At 46.9% G+C, this 12,750-nt stretch overlaps 1 protein-coding gene, 5 non-coding genes and 3 pseudogenes across 6 annotated transcripts; 1 reads left to right on the forward strand and 8 right to left on the reverse strand.

Moving 5' to 3' along the window:
• Positions 1-5,815: 5,815 nt before the first annotated feature.
• On the forward strand, positions 5,816-8,002 carry LOC121560454 (piggyBac transposable element-derived protein 4-like; the record flags this gene model as incomplete). Its single annotated transcript, XM_041873443.2, has 3 exons — positions 5,816-6,035; positions 6,150-6,965; positions 7,116-8,002. Coding segments are annotated over exons 1-3 (1,923 nt in total), but the record flags the coding sequence as incomplete, so codon positions are not given.
• An 852-nt stretch (positions 8,003-8,854) lies between these two features.
• Positions 8,855-8,973, reverse strand: LOC121560473 (annotated as a pseudogene).
• A 408-nt stretch (positions 8,974-9,381) lies between these two features.
• Positions 9,382-9,500, reverse strand: LOC121560465. The gene has a single exon (XR_005998982.1). It is a non-coding gene; the product is annotated as a 5S ribosomal RNA (ribosomal RNA).
• A 270-nt stretch (positions 9,501-9,770) lies between these two features.
• On the reverse strand, positions 9,771-9,889 carry LOC121560462. The gene has a single exon (XR_005998979.1). It is a non-coding gene; the product is annotated as a 5S ribosomal RNA (ribosomal RNA).
• A 613-nt stretch (positions 9,890-10,502) lies between these two features.
• Positions 10,503-10,621, reverse strand: LOC121560474 (annotated as a pseudogene).
• Positions 10,622-11,029: 408 nt separating this feature from the next.
• LOC121560466 lies at positions 11,030-11,148 on the reverse strand. The gene has a single exon (XR_005998983.1). It is a non-coding gene; the product is annotated as a 5S ribosomal RNA (ribosomal RNA).
• A 270-nt stretch (positions 11,149-11,418) lies between these two features.
• LOC121560463 lies at positions 11,419-11,537 on the reverse strand. Its single transcript, XR_005998980.1, has one exon. It is a non-coding gene; the product is annotated as a 5S ribosomal RNA (ribosomal RNA).
• A 410-nt stretch (positions 11,538-11,947) lies between these two features.
• Positions 11,948-12,066, reverse strand: LOC121560464. The gene has a single exon (XR_005998981.1). It is a non-coding gene; the product is annotated as a 5S ribosomal RNA (ribosomal RNA).
• A 550-nt stretch (positions 12,067-12,616) lies between these two features.
• On the reverse strand, positions 12,617-12,735 carry LOC121560477 (annotated as a pseudogene).
• Positions 12,736-12,750: the final 15 nt, after the last annotated feature.

Consider the following 12,750-nt stretch of genomic DNA (forward strand, 5'->3'; position numbering starts at 1 on the left):
GGTTTCTGGGCCACGGAGCCGTCCTTTACGAGCACTACACACAGGCTGGCTGCAGTCTCAGAGATGTAGCAAAGTGCCAGAGTTCTGGCCATGTTCACTATGGACGCCTGAGTATCACCCTCGATGTAGTCACTTTCCTTCACTTTGTGGATTACCATGAGATGGTCTATCAGAGTCCAATCCTGTCGCTTGCAGGGTCTGTCGATCAATTCGAACGGTGCCAGGTGAGGGTTTGCAAGCATTGCGTGGATAGCCTTGTGTTTCAACCCCATTTCGGTTCAAAGCGTTATCCAATCGAGTAACAGCCAAATGGAGTAGGTCTATAGTCTGTGCACACGGACAGTCTAACCTGGCCCACATTTAAGCCCAGTGCACACCTTGGTTGGATGTGGTTATGCACCCTTTGACAAATGCTCTAGGCTAGGGGCCCGGGGTTGGTCAAATGAGCCCTAGTTGGGCTACACGCTCTACGTGTGGAGATGTTAGTCCTGGTTTGGTAAGTGTTTTCCTTGGTGCTTGGTTGCTGCTGTGGTGTTGTGGCGTAGGGAGAGTCCTGCTAAAGGACTATACAAAGAGAACATGTAAAATGTACACCGCATGTACGTTTTTATTCCTCTTAGCCGTGATCTTCCTTGTCGTGATCTTGGTCGATTTCAACACGAGAGACATCATCCGAAACCCAGGTCAATGGCCCATCTACAGTCTTCCTGTTTTTCATTTTTTCCTGGTTGAACATTATGTTCCTATAACACAGGTCTTTAGGGTCTACCCAGGATACCCGTCTACTTGCCGAGGAGGCCAGCTGAGTTTCGACTCTCATGTTCACACACATAGGGGCTAGACAATTAAGCACCTGGGTGCAGAAACAGTTGAGCCACGGGAACTTGCTGCGTATACTTTTAGATATCGTGGGCCTTAAACAACTCCACCCTACATTAACCATACACACACACACACACACACACACACACACACACACACACACACACGGATCCCATAGACGCTACAGTATAATCATAGAACCGAGTCATTAGGTTTCGAACAGCATACATTATGTCTCACAAGGCCAATATCGATACACACAGACCTAAACCCAGACCGATTACCAAGAAACGGTGCTCGGGGCACAACGATCACAACCTCTCTACCGAGACAGCCCAATCCTCCATGACATCCCAATGCAATTCCCTGTGTGACGTGCTAAACGAGTGCTCAAATCACGAAACTCGTCCCACGACGCAGACGCAGACGCAGACGCAGACGCAGAGGCGGAAGCAGGCGCAGACGCGGACGTTACCCGGTACCGGGCGAGGATCAAGTGGAGACAACCGTGAATGAGAAGAACAACAAGAAGCAACAAGACCAACACCGCAGTGTACAGTTCAGCAACCCCATAGCCCAGGTCCAGTTCGTGTCCATGTCGGAAGACTCCAGGGAGGCACGCTCATCATATTGGATGCGGGTTGCAGTCAATGCCAAACGGTTCCAAATGAGGTTACTTCAGGTAGAGCCGTCAATATCTAGATGTCTAGACGAAAATCACCGGGACCGCATGAGGAACTATATACGGGTTAAGCTCGAGAGCGATTGTCACTGAGCGCTCCTCTGGGGAAACCTTATCTGGGCACAGCAAACTCTGCCCAGTCGATCACTGTGACAACAACTCGCTCTGCGCTCTCATCAAACCCACCTCGGATAACCCAAGCAGACCTCCTATACACTCCTACATCGCCACCAGTAATCTACACCAGGATCACCACCGAATCGACTAACGCAATGGCCTCGTGGTACAACTGTCTCCTGTTGAAGAACAGGACCCTGACAGATCACGAGAAGGAAACCCTGGACCGTGTCAATGTGAAATCCCTCAGCCGTGACGGAGTCAATGCAATGATAGGACCCAAGGACAGTCCCTTCACAAGACCCATGTACCTAGAGTTGACACACTACCACCATCTCGACTCTCTGTTAGCCATGCTTGCGAGCTACGTCGACCCGTCAGTGAAAAGCTTGTCTGACTACCCCGTGAGACACGTGCAATTTGCAGCACCGCAGCAACTCCTAGTCCAACCTTCACAAGACTAAAAGTAAAGAAGATGACAGGGGCAACAGTCATCGTTGGAAACAACCAACACCACGAGATTTCCTGGACCCTGGATTTAGCAAGAGCTGAGGCCGATCACTAATACCAACCCCAGTTCCCCGTACAGCATGTTGTATGTCAATGACACCGAATAAACGTAAACAACTAAACATGTCATTGAACACGTCTGTGTCTCTCATTTCATTGTTTATGTTTATTTATCCTTTAGATCTGTCTCTCCGTTATTGCTATCATATCCGAACTAGCATATTCATTACACTTGTATCAGATCATTGCAGCCGCTATTGCCTATGCCTGAATAGGTAAGGACACTATAGGAACGCTAGGGGGAGACGATGAGAATGCACACAAGCACACCTAGGTAAATGTGCTCATGATCATTGCAAGGCTCAGTGAAGCCTAATCTAGGTTCCATTCAACTGTCCAAGGACAGCGTGTTAGAGTGAAGTTATTAGAAAAGCATCGTTGCAGCCGCTATTGCCTATGCCTGAATAGGTAAAGACACTATAGGAACGCTAGGGGGAGACAATGAGAATGCACACACAAGCACACCTAGGTAAATGTGCTCATGATCATTGCAAGGCTCAGTGAAGCCTAATCTAGGTTCCATTCAACTGTCCAAGGACAGCGTGTTAGAAAAGCTATTAGTTATTAGAAAAGCACACAGTCCACAAGGCGGTAAAGCCCCCCTGGCGGTTATGCGTTGCGTTTGCATGTGTTTTCGTTCACCCTGTATGTTGTATGACCACTAGATGTCGGCATTATACCGCTGTAAAATGATAGGTCTTTGATAACCCTCCCGTTGTCCTGTCCGGGTCAAAAAGACCCAGGCTACGTGTTAGAGTGAGTGGCTGTATATCCCGTCCCGCTGTCCTGTCCGGGTCATAAAGACCCAGGCTACGTGTCAGTGCCTATGTGTTAGAGTGAGTGGCTGTATATCTCCTCCCGCTGTCCTTTCCGGGGTCAAAAAGACCCAGGCTACGTGTCAGAGCCTAGGTGTTAGAGCGAGTGGCTGTATATCTCCTCCCGCTGTCCTGTCCTGTCCTTTCTTGTCCGGGGTCAAAACGACCCAGCCTATGTGTCAGTGCCTATGTGTTAGAGCGTGTGGCTGTATATCTCCTCCCGCTGTCCTGTCCGGTTCAAAAAAGACCCAGGCTACGTGTCAGTGCCTATGTGTTAGAGCGAGTGGCTGTATGACCCCTAGCGTTGTCCTCTCCTGTCCTGGCTGGGGTCAAAACGACCCAGGCTACGTGTTAGAGTGTTAGAGCGAGTGTGTGCTGCGAACGGGACCCTTGCAAATCAAATCAAATCAACTTTTATTGGTCACATTGTAGGTACAGACATTACAGTGAAATGTTTACTTTCTAAAGAATCTGGTGATTTCCTTGTAATATTGTAGGTGTGTGTCACTACTCGACGACAATGCTGGAAACCCAAGATGTCCATTTCCTCAACAAGTGAATACATGTCATCTGGTCTTCGGCTTGCTGACAATTGTACATCTCCGCACATGTTTCATTCTGACAGTCTGTCAACTTGTATACTTGCGGTACAATATTTTGGGTTTTCGTGAAATCACAAGGTATGCCTAGGCTCGAACGGATCCTCGTCATGGCGTGTTGTTTGGGGGCAACAGAAAAGCCTTGAAATATCCAGGCGACTTTCTTCATCAGAAGTGTCTGTTCCTCATCTGAGAGATCTGTCATGTGGACACCGCTACACACGGAAGAGATATCGCATGGCATTTGCCGATATGTCCGATATGTCAACAAATGGTCTCGGACGTGGCTGTGACGAACGTCCATGTCCCACATGTCGTAGTACAAAGCACAAGTACAAGACTCGCTGTCGTCGAAACCGGTCAACGTTGCACAGGGACACCATCCCACAGCTTCACGGTGTATCTTCTGCAAATGGTCCCGGTGTGTCACCATGATGTGTGACACTGCACCGTGGTAAAACCACAAGAGCAGAGCCTGTCCTACGACCCGAACGAGCCACAGCTCATACCTCAACAGACTATATTTGGGTTCGACAAATAGTCTTACCTCCAGTTTGTTGTTGGGCATGACCGAGAGGCTTTTCACCGTGTACCCGAGAAGTATGGGTATGTTCTTCACTACTCGATTGAACGCAGAATAGATGTCGTTGAAGTTGATGGTGCTCAGATTCAGTCGAGTCGACCCTCCGATGCCCAGACCGATCACGGTGCCGACGACGGTGGTGGTATTGTCGGTAGTAGTTACGTGACTGGAGTCCGACGTGTGTATGTCAAACACTGCAGTGATGCAGCAAGAATCCCCCTTGACGTTTTCTGTGTTCTGGAAAGTCGACATAGCTTCGATGGATGTTGTTTGTCTGTGAGACACGGACCTGTTATATTGTGGATTCAATGACCACTCCCATAAAAATAATTAATTATATTATATTCATAATTATTTCAGTTTTCAGTTTTTGGTTAATGTTTTGTCAAATTATATATTTGTGATTAGTATTAAAACATGACATTTTGTAATAGTAGTTGTTATTTGTTGTAAACATAGATCATGGTTTCATGGCTAGATACAAGCAATCGTGGTGTCTACGTAGACAGACATCAAGTTATTCGATTCCAAAACCTATTCTGTGCTGCCCATGTTCTATTCCTTCGACACACATCGTCGCTATTCTGACATGTCGGCAATAATGAGTTTGCGTTCCACGCCATTCCTTGAGTGCGATACAGCTAGTCCAGAAAGTGTCTATGTGGGGTTGGGAGAAAATAACCCTCCCGTTGTCCTGTCCGGGTCAAAAAAAAAAAAGACCCAGGCTACGTGTCAGAGTGAGTGGCTGTATAACCCCTAGCGTTGTCCAGTCCAGTCCTGTCCTGGCTGGGGTCAAAAGGACCCAGGCTACGTGTTAGAGCCTAGGTGTTAGAGCTAGTGGCTGTATATCTCCTCCCGCTGTCCTGTCCTGTCCGGGTCAAAAGGACCCAGGCTACGTGTTAGAGCCTAGGTGTTAGAGTGAGTGGCTGTATATCTCCTCCTGCTGTCCTGACCGGGTCAAAACGACCCAGGCTACGTGTCAGTGCCTATGTGTTAGAGCTAGTGGCTGTATGTCTCCACCTGCTGTCCTGACCGGGTCAAAAAGACCCAGGCTACGTGTTAGAGCCTAGGTGTTAGAGCGAGTGGCTGTATGTCTCCACCTGCTGTCCTGACTGGGTCAAAACGACCCAGGCTACGTGTCAGTGCCTATGTGTTAGAGCTAGTGGCTGTATGTCTCCACCTGCTGTCCTGACCGGGTCAAAACGACCCAGGCTACGTGTCAGTGCCTATGTGTTAGAGCTAGTGGCTGTATGTCTCCACCTGCTGTCCTGACCGGGTCAAAACGACCCAGGCTACGTGTCAGAGTGTAAGAGCGAGTTGCTGTGTAACCCCTAGCGTTGTCCTGTCCTGTCCTGGCTGGGGTCAAACGGACCCAGGCTACACGTTAGAGGCATAAGCTCTGAGCCAGAGGTACTAGGTAAGCCGAAAACAAAAACAGCAACACCAAGAACACCAAGAACAACTACTACTACTACTACTACTACTACTACTACTACTACTACTACTACTACTACTACTACTACTACTACTACTACTACTACTACTAATATTGCCTCCGTGGCATGTCCGGACACGTGCCGAAGAGAGAGGTCTTGGGGACTTCCCCAGCCTGGGTGCCGAAGCTATTATGAGTGCTGTGCGATTCACGGCCAAACAGGTCCTAGAACATATATTTTCCAATGACTCTGACTGCGACGAGGAAGCGGACGAGGAAGCGTCCGAAGAAGAAGACGGGGAGGAATACAACCCAGAGGATGAGGAGACCACAGAGGACGACAACGACGACGACTACGACGCCGCAGCCGCTGCCGCCGCCGCCGCAGAGGACGATGTCCAAGTAGAAGAAGGTCAAGGCGTAGAAGACGAACGAGACGATGACGACGACGACGACGACGACGACCAACAAGAAGAAGAAGAAGAACAAGGGGAAGAACAAGGGGAAGGTGAAGGTGAAGGTGAAGGTGAAAGTGAGCGAGGAGAGCGAGGAGACCTCCGCCGCTGCCGCAGCCGCCGCCGCAGCCGCCGCCGCAGCATCAGCCCCAGAACACAACACGATATCCCTCGAGTGGAAAGAGAGACATTCGTGTCGAGAAACGGCCAAATCCTATGGTGCTTGGTGCCCTGTGACAACAATCGGGGCGTCGGAGGGGCCGCCGCAGCGGCAAAAAGTAACAGGCCGGTTGCTGAGGTGCCGGAGGACATGAGGCCCGGGCCTACTAGGCAGGCCGTAGGCCAAGCCCGCGACATCCTCTCCACGTTCCGCTTGTTTTTCACACCCGAGATAGAAGACATCATCCTGGAGATGACCAATCTGGAGGGCGTTCGAAAATACGGAGCCCGAGGCGACGGCGACGGCGACGGCGACGACGACCACCGCCACTACGCCGACGACGACGACCACGAAGACCACGAAGACCGCGACCGCGGCGGCGGCGGTCGCTGGAAAGCGATGGACTCCACAGACCTGCGAGCCTACGTAGGGCTGCTCATCCTAGCCGGCGTGTACAGGTCCCGAGGCGAAGCGGCCTCTAGTCTCTGGGACGCCGAGAGCGGAAGGACCATTTTCCGCGCAACCATGCCGCTCAAAGTCTTTCACGCTTACTCGAGACTCCTTCGCTTCGACGACCGCCAGACCAGAGCCGAGAGACGCGCAGCAGGCGGCGGTGACAAACTTGCGGCCGTGAGAGAGGTCTGGGACAAGTGGGTCGAGAGGCTGCCGCTCCTCTACAACCCCGGGCCCGACGTGACGGTGGACGAGCAACTGGTCCCTTTCAGAGGTGTGCCGGGGCCAACAACACCGTACAAGAGCACAACAACAACACTGAACACAACACTGAACACAACACAACACAACACGCTAAAGCTAATCTCTTCTCTTTCCTCTCCTCCTCTCTCTCTCTCTCTCTCTTTCTCTCTCTCTCCTCCAGGCCGATGTCCTTTCCGCCAGTATATCCCAAGCAAGCCGGCCAAATACGGCATCAAGACCTGGGTGGCCTGCGACTCCAAATCCAGCTACGCCTGGAAGATGCAGGTCTACACCGGGAAGGCCACATGCGGAGGCCCCGAGAAGAACCAGGGGATGAGGGTCGTGCTCGATTTGACGCAGGGACTCAGGGGTCACAACGTCACCTGCGACAATTTCTTCACCTCATACGAGCTCGCGCGCCAGCTCCTGACCAGGAACGTCACCGTGGTCGGCACAGTCAGAAAGAACAAGCCAGAGCTCCCGCAGGCGCTGCTCGCCTCAAAGGACAGGCTCCTCTTCTCCTCCAAGTTCGCCTTCACGCCCACCACCGCTCTAGTGTCCTACCTGCCAAAGAAAAACAAGAACGTCTTACTCCTGAGCACGCTGCACACCGAGGCTCACGTTAGCCGTCGCCAGGACAAGAAGCCGGCCATCGTCCTAGACTACAACAGCAACAAGGGAGGTGTGGACAACCTAGACAAGGTGATTGGAACCTACAGCTGCAGGAGGATGACCGCGCGCTGGCCCCTGGTCATCTTCCACAACATCCTTGACGTGTCCTCTTACAACGCTTTTGTCATATGGCGAGAGCTCAACCCTACTTGGATGCCTGGTAAGCGAAACAAGAGGAGGGTGTTCCTCGAGCAGCTGGGAAAGGCACTAGTGACTCCGTTCATACAAAGAAGGGCCCGTCTCCCTCGCACCGAAGCCTCTGCGGCGCTCGTCAAAGCTGTTCAGAGGGCTACGTATCGTGATCAGCCCCGGCGTGATCACGCCCCCGCAGCACCGGACCACGCACCGGCCCAAGCACCCAACCCCGCACAACCCAGTAAGAGGAAGAGGTGTCAGGTCTGCCCCACAAAGAAGGACTGTAAAACACACACGGTGTGCACCAGGTGTAACAAATACATCTGCAAAGGCTGTTCGCACCCATACTGTCCCACATGTTCCAATTGGGCCTTTAGTGAGAGGGGGACAGTTCGACCCGGAGGGCACGGCGTGTGTACAGAATACCAGGACAACGGGAGGGTTATTGAACAGACTAAAAACAAAGGCTGAATGTACTGCCTATATTTTCAGGGAAACACTTTGTCTATTATTTAATTTGACCAGGGAAGGGCAGCACATACAAACTGCATTTAGTCCAATAAAAATACAGGATATTATTATGGTGATAAATAAAAGGCAGTTGCTCCATGACACATGTATTTTGAGGGAAACACACTGTCTATTATTTAAATTGAGCAGGGCAGGGCAGCACATACAAACTGCATTTAGTCCAATAAAATTAGATGATATTATTAGGGTGATAAATAAAAGGCAGTTGCTCCATGACACAAGAGCACTCTCTAGTGGAACAAAAAGCTTACAGCACATGGTATTCCCAGGTGGTCTCCCATCCCAGTACTAACCTGGCCCAATCCTGCTTAGCTTCCAAGATCAGATGTATTTTTTTATTTTTATTTTTATTTTAATTCCTCCACATCATAGCTTCCTATATCATGTCATAGCTCCTTATGAAACACCATATCTTCAGAGCTTTTAATTACATGTCAAAGCTTCTTATATCACAGCTCCTAATAACCCATCATAGCTTCACAGCTTTTTTTTTTTTTTACATATCATAGCTTCATATTCATCATATATTCACATCTCAGTTTATAACACAGATTATCATACAATGTCATAGCTTCTTACACGCTTTTACAGCACCTGGTATTCCCAGGCGGTCTCCCATCAAAGTCCTAACCAGGCCAAATTCTGCTTAGCTTCCAAGATCAGACGAGATCAGGTGTATTCAGGCTGGTATGGCCGTAAGCGAGTGAACAACTCTTGGTACACTATATAAAGAAATGAACAAAATTTACCAGTGATTCAAATTTCCGTGCAACTTAATGAACCGACTAAAAACAAAGGCTGAATGTACTGCCTATATTTTGAGGGAAACGCTTTGTCTATTATTTCATTTGACAAAGGCAGGGCAGCACATACAAACTGCATTTAGTCCAATAAAAATACATGATATTATTAGGGTGATAAATAAAAGGCAGTTGCTCCATGACACATATATTTTGATGGAAAAGCACTGTCTATTATTTAAATTGATCAGGGCAGGGCAGGGCAGCACATACAAACTGCATTTAGTCCAATAAAATGACATGATATTATTAGGGTGATAAATAAAAGCAGTTGCTCCATGACACAAGAGTACGCTCTAGTGGAACAAAACTTTACAGCACCTGGTATTCCCAGGCGGTCTCCCATCCAAGTACTAACCAGGCCCGATACTGCTTAACTTCCGAGATCAGACGAGATCAGGCATATTCAGGCTGGTATGGCCGTAAGCGCACGAACAACTCTTGGTACACTATATAAAGACATGAACAAAATGTATCAGTGATTCGTATTTCCGAGCAACTTAATGAACTGACTAAAAACAAAGTCTGAATGTACTGCCTATATTTTGAGGGAAACGCTTTGTCTATTATTTAATTTGACCAGGGCAGGGCAGCACATACAAACTGCATTTAGTCCAATAGAAATACAGGATATTATTAGGGTGATAAATTAAAGGCAGTTGCTCCATGACACAAGAGCACTCTCTAGTGGAACAAAAAGCTTACAGCACATGGTATTCCCAGGCAGTCTCCCATCCAAGTACTAACCAGGCCTAATCCTGCTTAGCTTCCGAGATCAGACGAGATCGGGTGTATTCAGACTGGTATGGCCGTAAGCAAGTGAACAACTCTTGGTACACTATATAAAGACATGAACAAAATTTACCAGTGATTCGAATTTCCGTGCAACTTAATGAACCGACTAAAAACAAAGGCTGAATGTACTACCTATATTTTGAGGGAAACGCTTTGTCTATTATTTAATTTGACCAGGGTAGGGCAGCACATACAAACTGCATTTAGTCCAATAAAAATACATGATATTATTAGGGTGATAAATAAAAGGCAGTTGCTCCATGACACAAGAGCACGCTCTACTGGGACAAAAAGCTTACAGCACCTGGTATTCCCAGGCGGTCTCCCATCCAAGTACTAACCAGGCCCAATCCTGCTTAGCTTCCAAGATCAGATGTATTTTTTTATTTTTATTTTTATTTTAATTCCTCCACATCATAGCTTCCTATATCATGTCATAGCTCCTTATGAAACACCATAGCTTCAGAGCTTTTAATTACATGTCAAAGCTTCTTATATCACAGCTCCTAATAACCCATCATAGCTTCACAGCTTTTTTTTTTTTTTTTACATATCATAGCTTCATATTTCACATCATATATTCACATCTCAGTTTATAACACAGATTATCATACAATGTCATAGCTTCTTACATGCTTTTACAGCACCTGGTATTCCCAGGCGGTCTCCCATCAAAGTCCTAACCAGGCCAAATTCTGCTTAGCTTCCAAGATCAGACGAGATCAGGTGTATTCAGGCTGGTATGGCCGTAAGCGAGTGAACAACTCTTGGTACACTATATAAAGACATGAACAAAATTGATCAGTGATTCGAATTTCCGGACAACTTAATGAACCGACTAAAAACAAAGGCTGAATGTACTGCCTATATTTTGAGGGAAACGCTTTGTCTATTATTTCATTTGACAAAGGCAGGGCAGCACATACAAACTGCATTTAGTCCAATAAAAATACATGATATTATTAGGGTGATAAATAAAAGGCAGTTGCTCCATGACACATATATTTTGATGGAAAAGCACTGTCTATTATTTAAATTGATCAGGGCAGGGCAGGGCAGCACATACAAACTGCATTTAGTCCAATAAAATGACATGATATTATTAGGGTGATAAATAAAAGCAGTTGCTCCATGACACAAGAGTACGCTCTAGTGGAACAAAACTTTACAGCACCTGGTATTCCCAGGCGGTCTCCCATCCAAGTACTAACCAGGCCCGATACTGCTTAACTTCCGAGATCAGACGAGATCAGGCATATTCAGGCTGGTATGGCCGTAAGCGCACGAACAACTCTTGGTACACTATATAAAGACATGAACAAAATGTATCAGTGATTCGTATTTCCGAGCAACTTAATGAACTGACTAAAAACAAAGTCTGAATGTACTGCCTATATTTTGAGGGAAACGCTTTGTCTATTATTTAATTTGACCAGGGCAGGGCAGCACATACAAACTGCATTTAGTCCAATAGAAATACAGGATATTATTAGGGTGATAAATTAAAGGCAGTTGCTCCATGACACAAGAGCACTCTCTAGTGGAACAAAAAGCTTACAGCACATGGTATTCCCAGGCAGTCTCCCATCCAAGTACTAACCAGGCCTAATCCTGCTTAGCTTCCGAGATCAGACGAGATCGGGTGTATTCAGACTGGTATGGCCGTAAGCAAGTGAACAACTCTTGGTACACTATATAAAGACATGAACAAAATTTACCAGTGATTCGAATTTCCGTGCAACTTAATGAACCGACTAAAAACAAAGGCTGAATGTACTACCTATATTTTGAGGGAAACGCTTTGTCTATTATTTAATTTGACCAGGGTAGGGCAGCACATACAAACTGCATTTAGTCCAATAAAAATACATGATATTATTAGGGTGATAAATAAAAGGCAGTTGCTCCATGACACATATATTTTGAGGGAAACGCACTGTCTATTATTTAAATTGATCAGGGCAGGGCAGGTCAGCACATACAAACTGCATTTAGTCCATTAAAAATACATGATATTATTAGGGTGATAAATAAAAGGCAGTTGCTCCATGACACAAGAGTACTCTCTAATGGAACAAACAGCTTACAGCACTTGGTTTTCCCAGGCAGTCTCCCATCCAAGTACTAACCAAGCCCGATCCTGCTTAGCTTCCAAGATCAGACGAGATCTGGTGTATTCAGGCTGGTATGGCCGTAAGAGCAGGAACAACTCTTGGTACACTATAAAAAGACATGAACAAAATGTATCAGTGATTCGTATTTCCATGCAACTTAATGAACCAACTAAAAACAAAGGCTGAATGTACTGCCTATATTTTGAGGGAAACGCTTTGTCTATTATTTAATTTGACCAGGGCATGGCAGCACATACAAACTGCATTTAGTCCAATAAAAATACATGATATTATTAGGGTGATAAATAAAAGGCTGTTGCTCCATGACACATATATTTTGAGGGAAACGCACTGTCTATTATTTAAATTGATCAGGACAGGGCAGGTCAGCACATATAAACTGCATTTAGTCCAATAAAAATACATTATATTATTAGGGTGATAAATAAAAGGCAGTTGCTCCATGACACATATATTTTGAGGGAAACGCACTGTCTATTATTTAAATTGATCAGGGCAGGGCAGGGCAGCACATACAAACTGCATTTAGTCCAATAAAAATACATGATATTATTAGGGTGATAAATAAAAGGCAGTTGCTCCATGACACAAGAGTACTCTCTAGTGGAACATAAAGCTTACAGCACCTGGTATTCCCATGCAGTCTCCCATCCAAGTACTAACCATGCACGATCCTGCTCAGCTTCCGATATCGGACGATATCGGGCATATTCAGGATGGTATGGCCTTAAGCACAAGAACAACTCTT

This window comes from Coregonus clupeaformis, unplaced genomic scaffold (assembly GCF_020615455.1).
Source record: "Coregonus clupeaformis isolate EN_2021a unplaced genomic scaffold, ASM2061545v1 scaf5069, whole genome shotgun sequence".
In the NCBI taxonomy this organism is placed as follows: domain Eukaryota; kingdom Metazoa; phylum Chordata; class Actinopteri; order Salmoniformes; family Salmonidae; genus Coregonus; species Coregonus clupeaformis.